Genomic DNA, 20,493 nt, shown 5'->3' with positions numbered 1-20,493 from the left:
ACAGGCTTCTTTTTCCAACTCTTCCCATGAATGCTCAGACTAAGCATGAATTGTGCCTGGGCTCTTTTTGACTGCTGTCTTCATCCAAGCAATCCCAAAATGCTTATTACAGTTTGCAATTAAACCATAGATTTATAATTCAAAACTAATGTTCGGGGAGAAGGTAGAGACCCGATGATCTTGCAAGGCTGGTGTAATTGTTGTGATACTCAACAAATTTTGTTGATGAGAACTAAAAATGTGTCTACATTGGAAGGTTAGAGACAAGATTTGAGCATAATGGAAGTTTCCATTTCTTAGCCTATTTTAGTATCAGGCTCTAAATTAGCAATTTAAGAAATGCTTTTGTTTTGGTTAGGAATGCTTACTGTCCCTTCTTTTACAGATTCAGTCATATTTAGCAACACTTGATGGAGAGCAGTTGGAGACTGTGAAAAATGATTTAATTGCTATAAAAGAGATTTTTGTTCCAAAGGAATCAGATGACGAAGTCGTGCAGGCACAGAAAGGTAATTAGAAATACAGAGACTTAACCATATGAATAATTGTTGCTTCTGCAATATAGTAATTTAAAAAATTACAATCCAAACTATAATTTCTGATATCCTAATAGTCTTCATAAGATAGTCACTAAAGTTAATACTCTAAAAGTTCTGGAAGCTGATAAATGCTTAATTTTGAATTTACATGGTAATTGAAGTGTGAGATATAGAAAATATAATGTAAAGAAGTATTATATTACTTTGCTGTATCATCAGTGAAAGCAAAACAAAAATAAGAAGGGAAATTAATAACCTTTTGGATAACAGGTTTTCTTACAGAATCTGTTTATGAAATTGTGTGATCTGAAAGTTTTGGAGTGTTTAGCAATGCTTTTCTGTTTAGCAACTTCATGCTCACTTTGCACCCTCCCTTGCTACATAAGGAAAAGATTAGAGTGCTATAAAGCAACTTAAGAACCCTGAACTTTTTGAAGGAAAGTCACTTGGAAAACTAGCGGCAAAGCTGCTTTCTAGGTATTGCTTGGAAAGACGTGGCATGTGGCGTGTGAGAAAGAAGTTAAAGTAGCAGAAGCGTGCCGTAACTATGACATAGTGCACAGCATTGAGGAGAATGGGACCAGCATGACAGTCCGTAGATCAGCTCACAAAAGTTACAATGAAATGGGTGGGTGCTTTGGTTAGGGATGAAATAGGTGTTTTAAGCAGGTCAGGAATTTTGGTATTCCCCAGAACAGGCTGAGAACAGAAGGATAAAAAGTTAGCTTAAAGCCACTGTAGTTCATGTCTCCGGGCCTGTGAGATCCATACCAAACCTCTTCTAGCTAATAGAAACAATCCCCTTGACTTGACTGAAGACTGGCTTATGCCATTGAACACCATATTGTTGTGTCTCAGAAACTCAGAAACATAAAAAGATATTTATTCCACATCCTCTTGATCTTCTCAGGGGTGCTTTGCCCATAAAATCTACATTTTGTAAGATGGTGAGGTACGCTTTCTCTAGCCTTCAGAAAAGTTAGAAAACCTGTGTTAACATCCACATGTTCTAACTGGAAAGTCTTTTCCACTCAGGCTGCTCTTCTAGCAGTGCTTACTCAGTGTGCCCGATGTCTCTCACAGGGAGCTTATTGTTTCTTCTCGGGGGGGGGGGGGGACAGCGAGTGTTCAGTGTAAAGTCTTAGTATGCTAGAGTTTTGTGCTGGTTTTTTTTCCCCCTTGTTACTCTTTAAAACCCCACATTCCTCTGGGGGTTGTGAGAAACAGAAGTCAAGAAAGTGTATGACCTGCTTAAGAGTGAGGATTCATGAGATGTCTGATGTTTCTTAATTTTTGCGGGAAATAGTTCCTTGCTTTGAAACCAGCCCCCAGGAAAAGCTCTGTTTCTTGCACATAGTGATGTTTTTTCTGGTAGACAGAAGTTCTGTTTTTTCAGTGAAGTGCAGCTGCTGATGATTCTCCTTGAAACATTAACTGGCCTTTTAAATAGGCTGGGACCAAGGCAATGAGCACCCTAAAAAAAAAAAAAAAAAGATCAAACCAGAGTGTACTGCAGATTTTCCCCTGCAAAAGCAAACCAGTCAGCAGTGAAACATATCCTCCTCTCTCTGACAGAGGAAATAATAACCACATACCCGTCCTCTCCACCTTACAGCTGAACGGGTGTTACTTCAGGCTGCAGTTCAAAATGACTCATGTCCTTTGGTGCGATCAGGCTCAAGATTTATTAGTATTTGAACTACAGATAAATTTCATTTATTAATATTACATTGGATAAATTTTAGTTCCACTGGAGGACACCAAAAGAATAGAAAGGTTAATCACTTCTCAAAGCAGCTTTCTGTTAGGGCTGAGCCTACAGTTCTGTGGTCAGGCTCCTAACCTGGGACATGTGGCCTTTACTTCTTTCTTCAGCCTCTCGCCCATAATCCATAGTACATGCAGCACTGCATTGACAGTGCTCTTAACACTGTATAGTGCTTTGACATGTCCCTTCTAGACAGTGTCCTAGTCTGGGTAGTCACAAAAATGGGTTATCTTCATTAAAATATTGTCAGAGTGAATGAAGGCTTCTTATGATCCTCCTGAGTCAGGGAAAACAGACTTTTTCCTGAATTTCTTAATGCACAGGATCTTAAGTGTTTTTATTAAGAGCATTTATGCAGCAAATGCATAAAACCTTATAAAACTTAAAGAATTCCATTAATAGGCCTTTACATGGCAATTGTCTGCCATTTTTAGACAAAAACGATATCCAGCACCTTCCCATGTAATGTTGTATGTGATTTGCATGTCCATTTCCCCTCATGAAGCACAGTTCTATTGAACAGTTTAATGTTTCATTGATAGTTTATTTTGTCAATTTTTACATAGTTTAAGTTGGGTTCCAGTGACTTGCTATTGACTAAGCTTAGAATTCTGGTCATATTTTACAAATAAGTTTAGCTTTCTGGGACCATTGATATGTATCCTTCTGGGAGCACAGTTGATCTTTTAGGGTCTAGGTTTGAGTTGATTTTTTTTTTTTAAAATGGAATTGTTTACCTGAAGTGACTTGTTGGGACCTCAGGCATATTTCTGTGGCATAATTATTTACGCTAAGAAAATGGTCTGTGTTTAATGTTACCAAAAATTTTAAACATCATTTGGCAAGAGCTAGCAGGTTATGTTAAATTCTGTGGAGGTATTTTGAGTTTTAATCCTGCTTGCTAAACAGTTTAAAACTACAGCTAACTTGCCTTCAGTAGGATTTTGACTTTTGCTTCCTAGCTCAATAAAACTTGTATTTTTTTACTTTATGGAAGGAAGCCAACCCCCTAAAAATGTCAAAGATTAACTAATGGTGTTTGAAAATGTTAAATCTTATCTAGCCACTGAGCAGTATTTGAAAACAAGTTAATTACCACTTATTGTTAATTTGTTACTACTTTCTTGTCATCAAAGTCATGTTATTTATATGGTGTCATTTGTCAGCACTATAAATATTCAGCAGAAAAAAGACTAGCTGGGAGGAGAACTAGTACTTTGCATTCAAGTGTTTGAAAAGGGTGGCTATTTGTTTTATGTAAACTGTCAGGATCCCTTCTTATCCTAGACTCTCAGGATCTCATTCAGAGATGTTAGTGCTGCTTTTAGTTTCTACCGTAAACACTTTCAGTCCTACACAAGGAGAAGTTACTGCAGTGATTTTTGGAGGACTGTTTTGGGAAGGTACTGGGGCTAGGCTTTGTTCTTGGCAACTTTGAAACTGGAATCGGGGGCGGGGTTTGCGTCTTTGCTTAACAGTCAGATAGGTGCAAAATCAATATGAAAAGAAAGAAAAGGAAAATATATTTTCTGACACAAGTAGGAGAAAGCCTAATGCATACCTTTCTCTCTAATGTTTCCTCTCACTCTGATTATGCAACACTTTCATGTATTTTTCACTGCATCGTCTTTACCTTTCAGTTGTTTGATGAGAGGAGAATATCTGAAAAAGTAGCTTTACTTATATTTTGAAAGCCATTAACACCAAAAATTTCATATGTGAGGTTAAAAGGGAGCTGGTAACCAAAGTGAGTATTGAATTGAATATGCCAGTTGTCAACAATCTTGGTCATTTTGCATTGATCCAGTGAACTGCTTATCAGTTTTCAGCATGCTGCAGTTTATAAAACAATTCGGCATTGTTTTAAGAACAAGTGAATTCAGTGTAACCAAGAGGTGTTGTATTGCAAAACCTGAAAATCCTATTGCCAAAATTTACTGATAAGGGCAGCAATGAAGTGAACTCTCTGCATCTCTTTGGCGTGCCAGAATACAATCTTCTTGACCTGTTCCCCTGCTGTTAAGAGGAAAGCTCAGTCTCTTCATGATTGCAGGTGAAGAGTTCTTTGTGCTAAATACTTATTTATTTTATAGCACCAAAGATGGGCACTCTATAAGCAAGGGTGAGATGTCCTTTGCTCTCAGAGAGTATAATCTGGGTGTCAGATTCCACCACCTTTCCACATGTTGCAAGGTACTGTGGACCGTAAACAGTTCCACCAAAATCCCCAAACTCAGTAGTTTACTCAGTAGAGTAATGGCCTTCTGCTTTTAAGACCAGTACTGAAGATTTGCATAAAAATGGAAAAACTGGCACTACCTAATAAATGAACAAAAAAAGTGAGAATACAGCAAGACATGAAATTCTTTTTTGAAGTAGCTGGACTTTTATCAGGCTTAGTATGGGGACTTTGACCTTTCAGTGTCATCAGGCTAAAAAAACTGGATTTTGTATATTCCACCAGGAAATGTTAATGAAGATTCCAAACTCAGTAAGTGCAGATGAACAGAACCAACCAAAATACCAACTTTTAGGAACTTAGACCATGTTAGAATATGGCAGCTGCAGGTAGTTGAAGGAATATATATAATAAAGTTGAAGTTTGAATACTAGTGATATTTATCTTTGCTCATAAATCTTGTGAAATAAAAGTGCAGATTCTTTAAGGCTCATTACTCCAAAGCAGAACAGAAAACATTCTTCACTTAAGGAAAGCTCAATCTTAAAATTGAAAAAAACCACACCTCTTAGCTGTGGTTTGCAGACAGAGCAATAGGGAACATGTTTTGCAGTATGTTTCCTCTGGAAGTTATTTGTATCTGGCCCTGCTGCAGTTTTTATTCCTTGGTTTGAAAGAATAGGTTAGTATCTCTTCTTTGGTTATTTTGTGGGTCGTGTATTTTTGTCAGACAACCAGGATCAGGCAGCTTCTTCTCCTCTTACCTGTTTTTGTGAAACTTAGCAGAATTTAGAATGGGGTGGAAAGAGTAGTTGAAGTGTCAAGCTAGCATATCTGGTTGTACAGGTGTCTCTGTTGCTTGTTCTCTTCTTTGTTTGAGCGTATACATGCACACACCCACACACCCCTTTCTTGTATCACTGTCACTGTTTTTCAAGTGCTAGAGCGCTTGAGGAAACTATTTGACTGGATGTATTTGATCATGTAAAATATTATAGTGATAACACCCTAACAGAAATTGTCTTGTTTTTTCTTGCAGCAGATATGGGAGAAGAGTTTGTCAGCATGCTCACTGAACTGCTGTTTGAATTGCACGTTGCTGCTACTCCTGACAAACTTAATAAGGTTAGCACCTGCTAGTGACCTGCCCCTGTTTCTTGGACAAAGACAAAGAGGGAGGGCTTTGTTCTGAAATCTGACAGAAAGCAGTACCTAGCTCAGTTCAGACAGTTCAGAAAGCAAAGTACAGGAGGGTGGGACTAAAATGATGAATGTAGAAAAGCTTTCATAGAAGAAGTGAGATTAGTAAGGCAATACAGTTGCAATGACTAGCTAGCCCAGTGGGTCATGTTAGAAAGCCTTGAACCAGGGATGTCTCAGCAGAACAGAGTTCATGAGCACAGCAGATTTGGTCTTACATACTGGGAACAAAGGTCAGGTTCAGAATTATTTTTCTTGCTCATCATGTTTATTCTCCTGAGGGACTTCTCCAGACCTTCTTAGCTAGAAACAAAGTCTTGGATTTATCTCATCTAGCTTCAATCATCTAAAGGTGAGATGGCTAGAAGCGAGTCACATCACTAGTCACATTTGTACTATCAGGCCCCTTTAAAGGTGGTTCACCTGCTGATCTTAGGCTCAGACGAATATTTATCTCTCTAGCTACATAGATAGACTATGGATAACTAGCTTAGGCTTAGGTCTTAACATATTTTGACTTCATGTTGAAAAAGAGACATCATACATTTCCTACTAACCATAACAGTAGTCTGAAGTTGTATAAAACTTCAAGGCTTTTCCACTCTGATCTACTTTGATGCCTGAGAAGGCAGCTGGAGATACAGTGATTTTCTATTTATTTTTCCGTTAAGAATTTAGTACGTCTCTCTTACCTCTCCAATATTTTTTTTTCTTTTTTTATACCACCTTCTTATTTTTTTATTTGGGAAAATTATTTCTATGTGAATTCCTTTGAAAGATACCTCATAAAGCTGAAATATTAGTAACTTTGGTATTAATGCCAACTTTATGCGTTGGTTAGGAATATACCTGTAGAGGAATGATCCCTGGCTGATCCATCTTTATGCAGTCAGAAATGCTTCTCCCTCCAGTTTCTTAAATATACACTTAACTAAGTGCCACACAGAGGCTTGATATGTTTAAACTTCTGAATGTAAAAAGGAAGTAATTAAATGTATTGTTAATTAATGTCCAGAAACATCATTTGAAATCCCTATGTGAACTGAACTTTGGGGTTGCGTTCTTTGTTTGACAGGCTAGGAAAAAAGCTCATGAATGGCTGGAAGAAGCCAGTTTTTCCACCCCAATAGACATAGAAGAGAAGCTAAAAGAAAAACCTGGAGAACCTGGTGAAGAAAAGACTGAAAAAGAAGATAAAATTGACAGTGATAAAACAGAAGTAGATAAAAAAAAAACTGTGGAGGTAAAATAGCTTCTGGAGGATAAGTTTCATTAAGCAAATTGTCATACTTTGTTTGATAAGATTACTTCTTTACCTTTGTGTGTTGGTTTTATATGTTGTCCTTATTTTTTAAACTCATGGAAGTATTAAGAAATATTAATATATAACTGTTTACTGTAGACCCAATAGGAAACTAACCTACATAAATATTTTTACTGTTGTTAGTCTGTTCCCATAAGTAAGTATCAAAGTAGCAGGTCCTCTGCCTATCACATTGTTTTTATTTTTTTATATCTATGTTTTTGTGTGTATGCATGTGTATACACAACAGAGTGAGCTGAGGGATTCTGGGGTGTAATGTCAATAGCACATTGAAAGTCGTATCTCAACATTCCTCGGCATCTCTTTCTCCCAGTGACAATACACGGAAAAAAATCTCAAACTTTATTTAAACTCTTAAACAGTTTAAATCACAAACAGACAAAACAGAAATAATATTTAGGTAATTCACAAGTGTCCATTTTCTTTATGAAGAAAGAAAAGCACTTAAGGCTAAAAGTATTGTGGCCATTTGGACAACCCCTCTTGTTGATAAGGTTACTTGTGATTGAATATTTTATGCCAAGTTATAGCAATATTAAATGTGGTTGGTATCTTTGTCAAGATTTTTTGAATGAATTCTAATAAAAAAATTATCAGTCATGTTTCCTTACAAAAAAGGTCCAAAGAAGGAGACAGAGTTTCACTGTATATATTACAGATTTTTATGCGATTGCAGATTTCCAGCTGGCATCAGCTTGTGAAAGCTGTAACACCATAGTGCTAGGTAGAATTTTGTATCATTGCTGATAAAAGCCACTTTTTAATTGGGAGTATTATCCATTTCTACTCTGGAGATTCATCTGAGGGATGACTCAATACTTTTGGCTCCATATGAAAGTAATTATGACTTATTCTAGAGTTAAGGGATCTTTGTATTCATTAGGACTAGGTTTAAAAGTGCTATGTTGGAAAATCTGAGAGCCTGACCTAGTTCCCATCCAAATAAATGGTAGACTTGTTCTTAATAAGGTCTATATTTTATAATCTGTGGATATTTCATTTTCCAGTATTGTTTGTGAGGATGACATTATGGCTGATATTACTTCACTATGTATGTGGTGGTATTTCCAGTTGGGGCGGGGTGGGCTCCTGTGTTTCAAATTATTTTATATGTATACATCTATATGTATATTTATCAGTGTTGTTATTATTGATTATATTAGTCCCTGTTTTTAATTTAAGGAAATCTACATGCTGTCCATTGAAAGTCTGGCTGAGGTAACTGCTCGTTGTATTGAACAGCTTCATAAAGTAGCAGAATTAATTCTACATGGGCAGGAAGTAGAAAAAACAGCTCAAGATCAAGCAGAAGTACTGACAAAGTGAGTATTATGTACTTCATATATGAACATTTGACATTTGCTTAAAACTGAAGTTCTGTTCAGCGTTTGGCACTTAAAGGCACAGTAAGTTCATGGATCAACAAACAGCATTGGCTTTAGGGGTCCTGGTGCTATATTTTCTCATGTAATCAAGTTACATAGGCTACCTGTCATTTTTGGACATGGCTAACATATGTATGTTTACAAAAGCACGACCTGTTCACAGGCTGAAAGTTGTTTCTGCTCCAGCAAGTGAATGTGCATGCTAATTTGGGTCGTGTTTCCTGTTCCCACTGCAAAAGATACTGTGCTAGCATATATAGAATTTGCTTTTAGCGTGCATAATGCAGTCTTATTATCTGCCGATACAGTTTCATTATCTAGTGTTTATCTGCCAAAAATATACAAAAATCAATCTGTAGTTCTAAATGATAAGACCACATTTGTCAGCAACTTTGTAGTAAACCACGACAAAACATAGATAAATTCAAGAAGCCAGTTTATCTAGTAGGACTCAAAATTCAGATCTCAAGCTGTCTGTAGTAATCCATTCTACTGATTTCAGTGGGTTTTAATGTCAAGATGTTGTAAGCACTTGAGTCTTAAGTAAGTAAAGTATTTAAGCAAGTGTTTATCTTTAGGAATGCTAGTAACAATAGCAAAGTCCACAGGAACACTTCAGTCTAAAACAAAGTACTTGAACAAGTATTTTTCAGAATTAGAGCTAAGGTATGGTGCACCTTGCAGGATGAGGTTCTATATGATGCACTTGTGAATGTTTAGCAAAACAGTGAAAGATCTAGGAATAGATCTTGTTCTCTCGCATTTTAACCACAAGGGTACTTCCTCTTTTATTACAGAGTAGATATTTTATTGCTTAGATAGGAAATTTCTCACTGTTCTCATTAAAGTTTGATTTATTTCCAACAGTATTTGTAGGAGTTGTGTTGCTGCAATCATCAGAAAGAGAATAGTTAAACTAGAAGTTTAGAATTTAAAAAACTGAAACCTTGCCCTATCAAAAAAGACTAGTGTTTGAGCCAACGTGACATCATTTTGCTGCTGTAGTCAGCAATGAATTTTTCAGTGGAGGAATATAAAAACTGTATAATGAACAAAGTCTACCCCAAAATATTTAAAAAATTACTAGAAGCAAAATTACCTTACGAACATTCCTGGCGTCTAAGATGAAGTTTGTGCCAGGGACAGTCATAGGGTTTTTATCCGTTGACAGGACAAGGGTGTATTTTTATATTTGTCTCTCTTCTTTTTAAACCAGTTTAACAAGTGCCATGTGCAATGAAGTTTCGTCTTTATCAAAGAAGTTTTCCGATTCTTTAACAGCAGCTGGGGTAAGATAACAGCATTTTCTGTAGCATTTGGGCTTTTTTTAACATAGTTCACTTCTTGAAAGAGGAATTATTGCCCGCGTCCGGTGGCTTTACATGAGGTACCAGCAAGGAGTGCACTTCTTTCCTCAGATCAAGAACACAGAGCATTTTTACAGCCGATTCCCTGTTGCAGAGAAAGTTTATAATACTTGGTAGACTGCAGTGTGTCCCCTGCCTTCTAAAATGTCTCTTTCTGGACACTATTTCCCATTTTTCCTCATCACCACTCAGCCCTTCTTATCTTCTTGTACTGAAAGGGTCCCACATTTGAAGTCCCATAACCTGAAGATATTTTCTTCTACGCAGCCTATCCCTTTTGAATGCATTTGTGTAGAAGTCATTAACAGATAATACTTCCAGTACCGTAAGATGGTTTCACAAACTGTCTTCTTAGCCTTTGCTAAATCCCCTGGCCTAGGGCCGCTGTGTTTTCAAAAGGTTTAAGAGATTAGAAAATCTGTTTGGTCGTCCATCTTAAAAAAAAATCACTCTGTCTTGTATCTCAAGATATTCCATTTAGGAACATCCATTTATCTGTGAACTTCTTTGCTAGAAATAGTATCCTGCCTTTCAAGATGTTTCAAAGATGACTGACATCTGAGTATTCTAGTAGGATCCAGAGGCAAAAATTGTGCTGTTGCTGAAATTGTTCTGTAAACGTCGGAGAAGAACAAACTTAGGCTCTCCTGATTATTCCATGAAAACGTGAATGTACATCAAAGGAAATTTTCCCAGTTCTCCCATGAGCTCTTCCAGCACATCTCTGAGCAAGTTTTTTCAGCGTTATTTGTAGAGAACATGATTTATTGGGCTGCTTTTATTCTGAATAATTTACATTCCTTCCTGTTACTCTGGGAGAAACTGCTTATTTTGCATTTTGGGATTGTATTTTAGCATAGCTTTGTGTGACACTTGCAATAAATACATGCAGAGACATATAAAAATAAATTGCACATGAAATATTAAGCTGGTCCAGCTCAGAGAATTGGAAACTAAAGCTTTCATAAGCATTGCACTAGGTTTTGTTCTTACCAACTCCGTACTCAGTTTTCAGGACCAGATTGTTTTTGTGGACATTTGTGTGGACACATAAGAAATTGAGTACAAAGGCACTTCCCACTGCCAAAATACTCTCTAGAAGAGAGTTTTAGTAGGGCAGTCTGGTGATCTTTATGTGCTGCCCCATCCCTGTAAGCTTTTGGAGGAAGATGTGGGCCTTCTGCTCACCGTGATGAGTAGGAAAGTAAGGAGCACCTGTTGCGCAGGGCTGGAGAAAATCTACATCTTCCTGCACGTCCCAGTGGTTCAGCTTCCTCCTTAACCTGCTGACAGCACCCGGGTTCACAAACACATTCCAGTATCCTGCAAAGTGCATTAACTCATAGAAAACTGAGAAATGGCTTAGGACAGGAAATACTGGGTTTTTTCAAACTTATGCCATCCCTATAGTTATATCTGTATAATTCAGACACTACTTGTAGTGCTGGCTGTACACATAGTCTATAATGTTGGTGTTGTTTCTGAGTGAGCAGTAATGCAGAAGTAAGAAATAACAGCTTTGCTTGCTACGCAAGATTTCTTTCAAACTTTAACTTATTGATTCATGCAATCAATAGTATTTAATTGATGCTGCTCTCTATCTGTTTCAGTTTATTGACAATCAACTAAACAGTGCACTGCGTAATGGATTTTCTAGTAACTGGCAGTAAAATTGCTCTTCTTTTCTCTAACCATCTTCCCTTTGTTCTGCCATCTTTCTCCAAACTAAAATTAAGGTGTTAAATGTTTCTTTAAATCTGTAGTAAGAAAGCTACAAGCTTGTAAGCGGAAGTCCTTCAGTTAAATTAATCAGTATTGTGTTTCCTTTGTTCTAATAAAGTCCAACGTTCGGTAGTGAAAGCAAGCAGCTCTTGCTGGAGGTTACTGCCATTCTAAAAAACACAATGCAAAGAACAGTGAGAATAAAAAAAAGGAAAGAACTTTTGCCATTTTAAAAAGCAGAGGAGCTGACGAATCTTGGTTTTCTAGCCTCTAGTAGTGTCACTACTCATTGTACCCATCTTTATTCCTATCTGGTGGTTGAGAAGAATGCTGCGCATGCTGAGCTATGTTTACTGGCCAGCCTGCATGTTCCAGCTCAACAAATACTGCCTCCAGTTTGGGGATCTGAGTTTCTCCTGTTTTCCCTTCTGCGGGGGAGCTAATCTGGGCCTTTCATTTCCTCCTAACCACAGATATCTGTGAAACTTCTAAGAACTTTGTTTTCCTTCTGACCTGTATTTTTCCTTCTTGTTTCCTTGAAAATGAGCAAGGGGTTAAAAAAATTTGGGGGAGATGAAAAGGGCACCGACAGACAGATGGACAGACAATGTCATCACATAAATCTCACATCCATATGAAACCAGGCAATTTGAAACTCTGCAGTACATAAATGGATGAAAAAGTAAAACCCTGGGCCCATCTTAGTTCATTGTACTCAGTGACAGAAATACATAGGGTCTACTGAAGTGTGTGTGAAATGTAGACACAGTTATCAGGATACTGTGATAAACAGTATGAATAAGAATCAAGGTGAAGCAAGACCTTTATAGAATTCATAAAACCGCTTCTCAGAGATCAGTATATTTCTGTTAAATGTATTTCTTGTCCTGGCATTTCATTCTATTTTCTGGTTTACAGAGCAGTATGAAGGCAGAGGTTCTTAACCCCATCATAAACAGTGTGCTATTAGAGGTAAGCCTTCACTTTTTCACATTAGGAAATGTTCTAGTAAAATGATTTTGAAATGAAACAGTCGCATTTATGTCGGAAGAAAAAACTATATAAAAAGTAATGACAATATCATTCTGGCTGTTCAATGCCACGTCATAAACCTCTCGGTTTTGTGTTCAGCCTCTCCCACAAATACTATAGTAGTAATACTGCATTTACGGAGGGTTCTTAAGAACTGTATGACTGGAGTGAGACTGGCCAGCTCTTCAGTTCTGCTGCTGTATTGGTCAGAGCACAGCAGGCAGTTTGCAATGTGCTGTTTAGCCCTTTTCTAACCTATTCACAGGTTGCCTGGGATAAGTCTATTCTTACTGTTCCATTACCTCGTTCAAATATTGCAGGGTATTTCTGATTCATAGATAGTTTCAGACTTCTCTTTTCTTTAACACTGGAGTTGCAGGTATGCTACAGTGTTTCCCATTCATGGCCATTTAGATTTCTACAAAGATTCACAGTCTAGCGGCAGGCTTGGTCGGCACATGGAAAACCATGTGTCAGACATCACCAAAATGTCCATGAGTGATTTCTTTTATTAGACACCGTGATCTATGAGTGACCTCTTCTATTAGACCCTATGAGCTATTTTTCATCAGAAAAGCACAGTGAGTAAAATGTGTCTCAGTTTTACCAAGAAGAGAAGAGGTCAAGAGGGAGTAATATTCTCAGAAAGTACTAAAATGTGTACTATCTGCAGCACGAATTCCTTTAACTCTGCTAACTAGATCACACTTCTCTTTAAACATAAAGAAACATGTAGTAGTGTCTACAAATTGTCATTGTGTATCTAATAGCTGTGTTCCCTTAAAAATGAGGAAAAGATTGTTTTACAATAAGCAATTTTTCACTGAATTAACAATACCTTTAGGAAAATCATGGGAAGTTGAATAGAGCTGTAGTAAAGATTACTACACGGTTTCTTTTGTTATAGGGCAAATTTGCTGTTGCAGCTGATGTATCTTTCTGTGCACCAGGGACTGCAAAATCTGTGAATGTCCAGAATTGTGGAATACAATGTTTTGTACTTCTTAAATCCCCTATTTGTATACAAATATGTGTTAGCACAGCCTAGGTTCATGGAGAATTACAAGCTGCTATACCATTCAGTATTAGAAATTCCAAAAATAGTCCTATGTGTTAAAACCATTATAATAATTCAAACTGTTAATTTCAGTGACACTTCTTCCACCTACAGCGAATTCAAAATTAGTTCTGTTGATGAAAAGACTAGCTGGTTTGTATTTAAAAAGTCAAATCTACTTCTGAACACTCTGGAATTTTATTCTACTCACATTAAAAACAAAACTGTCCAAGAGTTCAAACTGAGGGGAAATCAGATTTTCATATAGTGATTCAGGCTATCCTTGTTAGCTGTAAACTGTTGTAATTTATCATTTTTGTTATCTACAGATACTAAAATCATGTGTGAATACGTATGTTAATATAGCATGATGGGATGTTAAAAAAAAAAAAAGTTTATTTAAAAAGTACTATGTAATTCCTGAAATACATGATAGCTGTACTGACGAACCACGTTTTCTCTCCCCATTAGGGTTGCAACAGTACCACTTATATTCAGGATGCCTTCCAGCTATTGCTTCCAGTTCTACAAATTTCACATATCCAGACCAGTTGTTTGAAAGCACAAGAGTGACAGTTTCCCAGCAGTTGTCACCACGGGGCTTAGCAGAAACCACAGACCTAATGTCTTTAATGTATGCAGATAGGCAGGATGGTATGAGAGATGCCTGGCCACTTAGAGTCCTTTGAAGACACTAAATGCGGTTTTGCACATAGAATATTGAACAACATCTTGAAACTCTTTCAGACTTTTAGACTTTACAAGTAGTTAGTAAAGTGAGTAATTTCTTTTCCATTAGAGTATATCCTTTGCATTAATTTAAACTGAAGTTTATTGATATTAGCATTGACTTAAATACGGAGTCTAAATGTTGACCCTTTCAGTTGTAGACGATGTATGAAGCAAATGAGAATGTAAAGTTTTGTAAAACATTTCAGCCCAAATGACCATTTCCATTGTTTGCATCCTGTCAGTTAAAAATGTATATCTCAAAAGTTGGTTTCAGTATTTAATTTTAGCCAACATGAACAAATTATCGTAGTGTTCTGCTTGTTAAATATTTTTACACTAGCAAATAGTAACATCATAATAATCTGTACCACTTACATAACACGTTGTGTTGCAAGAGTTGTACAGTAATAGGCATTAACGTTAATAAATTAAAATCACGGGGGATATGCATGCAGAATTATACCGAAAAGAAATTTTCTGAGCCAGTTAAGAGTACAGGTAAAGCTCTATATTTGCTGACCCATAATTTTATATTCATTTATATCTATGTGAGGAATAGAAAATTTCCCTTTTTTTGGCAATTGGAACACCCCCAAAATAATCTCCTCTCAGATGTGTTACCGGGTTAGCACTTTGGGGCTTAATTTGGGCTTTAAACATTATGAACCTTTTTATCAAATGGAGTTACTGATACTGACAATTCAGAAATACAGTCTTGGGGCATAGAGAGGAAGTTGTGAAAAGAAGTTAGAGTTGCTTTGGGTGGGGAGGTTGCACGTCAGAGCGATCACCTTTTCTCTGAGGCAGTAGCTAGGCAGAGCATAAATGATCAGCAGGAATGACGTTTCATAATAACACTTCGCTTAAAATCCTGAGCTGTGAACCTCAGAGTTTGTTTAGGCTAGTTTACCTCCTGGACAGGAAGAACCTTCCAATATTTTATGTAGCCTGTTCTCCTGGATTTGCCTTGTTTATTACGTTTCTTTCAGCTATTTTGTTATTTTTTCCTCTTGATACACTCATGAGTTGTAATGCTTTTTAATTGTAGTTAACATCTGAATATGTTTAATCATAGAAGCATAGTTCATACATCATAAAATTAATGAAATAGAGCATGAGGAAATACTATCCTGTTTGTCAGAAATGAGAAACCATGTATCTGCTTTGCACATGGTAACTTTTCTGAGTCCAAATAAGAGAGGACAGAAAGGCCCGTTTGTGTCTTACACTATCGTGGTCCCTCTTCTGCTGGCACGTACATTGTGACTTTTCCATCTTCTGTTACTTAGAGATGAAATTTTCACTGTCTCTGAAATAAGGTTTATTACGCAAAATCTGTTGTCCGCCACCCTGTAATTTAATAGATTTGAGGTATCTGTCTGGGTACGTCGAAGGGGTACATTATTCAAATCCATTTGCACAGAACGTAAAAAGAAACCTACAGCAACGTGCACAAAAATAAGGAAGCCCCTTGGCATCTGAAAAGGCCAAGGAAGCTTGACATTCATTGGTACTTATGCCGTATTGAACAGCTAACATTACTACAGCATGGGAAAAAGAGGGGCAGGGGAAAACGCAGCTGGTAAGCAGACTCACTAGCCCAAAGGCAGGATACCGCTCCCACCAGCCGTTATATCCATGATGCTTCTACATCTGGCATTGCTTTATTTCTGAAAGCATCTTTTCAAAAGTGGATTACAAAATAATGGTTAGTTGATGCACAGCACTGCATCATACCCAGCGCTCCTCTGGCTTCTGCACTTTGCGGGGAATAAACGTACTCTTCTCTAGCAGCCTTCTCTGGCTGCTGGGAGAGACTCGCGCTTGTACTTACCTGGCCGGGGTCATTCTTGTATACCCACTCTAACCCAGAAGAACAGCTCCTCCGTGCGGGTTGCTGAGGACCATGTACTTGCTCCATACACTTCATCATGAGCCATTTCCAGTTGTAAAGATCTGGACATCAGTGAAAGCATTCAGTAGCTTGTAAAAAGGCCTCTTTGTTTAAAGCAGGTTTTTCTGTTGTTCTATGCTGGCAAGCAGAATATAATACCTGGTTAAAAGCTTGTTTATTTTTCAAATGAAGGCTGTCAAGAAAAGTCTAGTGTTTTCACCTATCAACCATTACATCCTGGATTTATTTTTGCTTTAATTTCATCATTATTTTTTGATCAAGAAGCCTTTCTGTCCACGTTGGAGTAGAGCTCTGCATCAGGTACCTGTAAACGTGGTATTACTGCCAAATGAGTCATAGAACATAGCAGCAGCTGTTTCATATTGTTCGTGTGCCAAGTTAATGTTTTCAAATATAAATGATTTTAGTTACTTTTTCATATGGATCTTTTTTCTCTCTGAAATGCAGTGCAGAATATATAGTGTTAAAACTGTCAGAAAAATGTGTTGACTAATAGTGGTGCCTTTTAGCAGAGGGTGAACAATATAGTGTTAGAAGCCTCAGGGGATAATGTTTGAAATCATTGAGGGGCGTTCTTAAGACAAAGATTGCTTGTCTGAGATATTCCTTACTAGAGGTTTCACGGTCTTGCTTAAATTATGTATGTATTGAATAAAGTACCTTACCCTAAAGTAAAAGAAGCTATAAAAAATAACGTGTGGACTTTAAGTATTTACATCCATACAATGTAGGAAGGGAAATAGGGCAGAATATGAGCACAGGGATACTCCGTTGGATCTCAGATGTGATCATCTTGTCCTAGGAAAACTGAATGTTACATCTTTAAATCAATTTTAGGTAAATAATATTTCAGTAGGAAAGTTCTATGTGGATGTAACCAGGATATTTTGTTTACACTGGTTTGTATTTTTCCATCAGTCAAATAAATCATTTGAGATACAGAACTGAGACAGTATACTAAAAAAGAATGTTTTGAAGAAGAATGTGATGGGAGGATGTCCTCAGTGAAGTCTTTCACTTTCTGGTTTTGTGATTTACCTTTGGAATGATGAGTGTGATTTTACTGAGTCTGACAAAAACAGACGTTGCCTTAAACTGCTAAGGGAGACTCTTCGGTCTTTCATCACCGCCTTTTTCCAGGTCAGTACACCGAGTGTGCCTTGGTACGTGTCAAACTACCAGGTTTGAAATACTTACTTAAACAATAACCTAGACTGTGAAAATTACCTGTTCTCTTGAGCAGATCTGTTCTTCGTGGCATTCCGTTCACTTTTGAGCACACCTTTTTAGGCAGAGACAAAGGAGGGCGGCTTTTGCACTCGCTAAGTTGTGAAATGTAGCAAGATGAACCTTGAAGCAATGTCTGCGTACCTACAGCCTTGCCGGTGATCCACTATTACAGGTCATCACTGAAGGATGAGCTAGAAGTAAACTAAGAGACAAGTCATTTGCTGTATTTGTATATTAAAGGTATTTGCTTTTTTATTTATGTTTTTAGGCAAACAAAGCAAGCTGTAAGTTGTTTGCTGCTTTTTAGGGTATAATGTATTCATGTGTAAACATCTCTTCCCCATGATTTGCTCCTACACTCGGGCATCCATTGCTTGAGACAGCTGAACAAAAGAACTGTCTCTTCCACTTTTTTCATGCTGCTTAGATCATCCGCTGAAGCCATATCTTCCTCTAAAATGTGCCTCAATCATATAATGCAAAATCACAATCATTACCATTTGAGATGCTTTTTAATGATGTTTCCAATGTCACCCACCAGTCAGGATTCATAATAACTTTAATGAGTCTGAAACGCCACAGTATTTTGAGTGACAAATACAGATTTTCACCTTTTTTCTGATTTCACAAAAGTCGTTGTTATCATACAAGCAGTCACCCAGCTCAGGATTATCTTTGAGACATTCCACTTCTATTTCAGATGACAACCCTGTCCTTTCTGCTCATCTCAAAAGAATGTAAAGAGTGGAAAAGGACTTTCCTGAGTTCTTTTTCAAACCATCCTGGAGCAAGGCTTCACGTGACACCATCAGCCAGTCTGCCCCACTTTGAAATTCTTACAGTCTGACCGGAAAGCCCTCTGGGCTTTAAACGCTTTTTTTCGGTCTCAGGTCAGCCTTTGTTGCTGAGAATACGAGGACATAACCAGCTGCTTCCAGCGTGCGACCTGTACGTTTCCCATGCTCTGACTCCTGCCTCAGTGTTCACAATACTGATGATGGTGTGCAGCTTCAGAATTAAAAAAATTGAAAATAAAATGTCAAAAATTGAGCTGCATTAAAAAGATGAGAGAGGGAAAATGATTTTCAAAGGGGAAAAGGACGTGCTCTCTGGAAATGGCAACAATTTTCAAGGCTGGATTAGAGAAAAGCCTCGCTGAAAGAATTTTTCAGCATTGTTCAGAATAAACAAGAGATGACATCTGATTAGTTCCAGCAGAACTGGAATAACGGCGCTTCTGAAGTGAAACGAAAATCTGCATGAACTTGAAGGAAGGAAGTCAAAGATAAGAACGTTGAAAGAGGAAGAGCTCAGAGGAAGGAAGACAGCTAATCTGATCGCTCCAGAGCTGCAGTGCTCGTGCTCCCTTTATTGCCTGCACCCCAAAAGTCCCCGAGCACGCATCCGCCAAGATGCCAACTTCTTCTTAGTCTCCCCGCTTTGATCTCCTTTCCACAGCCTCCCTTCACAGTCTTTTGAGGAGGTGCGCTAACAGACTCAAAGCAGAGCACTAGCTATTCGTTCTGCCTTTCAAACGTTTTACTCAAGGAGTGAAAGAATATTTATTACGCAACACTATAATAATGTGCAAAGGGAGTCTGAAAACACTGCAGCAAGGACTACTCATCGTTCTTAGTGGACTGAATTTGCTGCTGGTGTAAAGAGGAAGGTGTGAAGGCATGACTCAAACAAACGTGTGCTATTTCTCTTCCGCGCTACAGGGTTGAGGCTGAAAGGCATTTGGCAACAGGGGCCGGCTCTGGGGTCAGACAGTGTCACCTAAATGAAAGCCAGAACACTGGGTAATTCAAACAACTTCTAAACACCTTAGAAGCCCCTCAGCCCGGTTACTAGACTCGTAAAAATGCGGTCCTACTCCTCCTGCCCTTGCTTACCCCAGAGACTGGATCAGCAGCTTACACCGTGCTGGTATTTAAGGTGGTCTGTGCCTTTCCCCCAGTTCCCTTACCGGTTCTGCCCACGTCTGTTTTGCACGTTTCTGTACGCCGTCAGTTCTGCCATCCCCACCAGTGTTGTTCACCCCACTCTCCTCCACCTTCCTGTCTCCTTCCCCCACTGGTTTTTGAGGTTCTTCCCTCCTGCCCATCATCTTGTGCCTGAGAGGCTGCCCCAGGACAGCCTTTATCTCCTCACTGCTCAGTTTTGGAAAAGCCAGAGATGAAGACAAGGGGTTAAGAGGACATGGGAGGAGAGAAACCAAGAGGATCTCAGGAGAAAATGGGAAGACACTAAACCTGTTGCTTTTTAGTCCCCTCCTTCCTCCTCCAGTGTAAGGAGGTGGGACTGGAGACTGCCTGAGGTCCCTTTCAACCTGAATTACCTTAGGATCACATTTTTTTTCTTACCATTCTTACCAATGTCTCCCCATTTTCCCACTGTTCCCTGCAGGTTGGGTCATACTTGCAAGACAAGGGAAGCTCTACTCAACAGAGATTAAAATCTTGTAAGAGCCTCTTAGGTTTACTTATTCTTGGTGTTTTGTAAAGGTAACTTGAAAGGTGGAACCTTCCAGGGCAGTAAAACCAAACAAACACTTAGAGAGCTGTGGGATAACTGCGGGCAATAAAATAGTAAGTCACAGTTTAGCCATCCAAGGAAGAGAAAAGAGGGAGGTTATAGGCAGCAAGAACAACAGAATTAAATTATAGGAGAGAAGACATTAAATTGGGGTCACACGGAGCAGGGCTGCCCCTGTCAAGAAGACCTCCGGATTACTGAAGGGGAAGTGTGATAGATAGCGCCATCACTTGAAGCATTTAAACACTGGCTAAAATGGCCTTAGCAATTCCGCAGTGATTTGAGATAGATAGGTCTCTTCAGCTGTCAGTTGCTGTTCTATAGTAAGAAAAGAAAAAAAAAACAACAAAAAAACCCAGAAACAAATTGTGAGAGGTTTATTTTATAGACTGTATTAAAAAATCCATTTCTGAAAAGCTTTATTACCACAGATAAGCAATAAAGCCTCAAAAGTCCCCAAATCAAGAAAGTCAGTATTTTTCTCTGATTTTTTTTATAAGATGGT

At 38.1% G+C, this 20,493-nt stretch overlaps 1 protein-coding gene across 2 annotated transcripts in view; it reads left to right on the top strand.

Moving 5' to 3' along the window:
* FAM114A1 (family with sequence similarity 114 member A1) overlaps nt 1-14,146 on the top strand; it is a gene marked incomplete at both ends in the record, with an annotated part of 32,660 nt that extends 18,514 nt beyond the window's left edge. For both annotated transcript variants that reach the window (XM_082315237.1, XM_082315238.1), the window contains 7 exons: nt 386-509; nt 5,526-5,611; nt 6,762-6,929; nt 8,193-8,332; nt 9,612-9,684; nt 12,403-12,456; nt 14,045-14,146. In XM_082315237.1, the coding sequence (XP_082171363.1) occupies nt 386-509; nt 5,526-5,611; nt 6,762-6,929; nt 8,193-8,332; nt 9,612-9,684; nt 12,403-12,456; nt 14,045-14,146 (747 nt within the window). The remainder of the gene's footprint in view (nt 1-385; nt 510-5,525; nt 5,612-6,761; nt 6,930-8,192; nt 8,333-9,611; nt 9,685-12,402; nt 12,457-14,044) is intronic.
* Nucleotides 14,147-20,493: the final 6,347 nt, after the last annotated feature.

The sequence above is a fragment of the Platalea leucorodia genome (assembly GCF_965183815.1).
Source record: "Platalea leucorodia genome assembly, chromosome: 6".
Lineage (NCBI taxonomy): Eukaryota > Metazoa > Chordata > Aves > Pelecaniformes > Threskiornithidae > Platalea > Platalea leucorodia.
The sequence above is the reverse complement of the archived record's forward strand: the minus strand, read 5'-3'. Positions and strand labels throughout refer to the sequence as shown.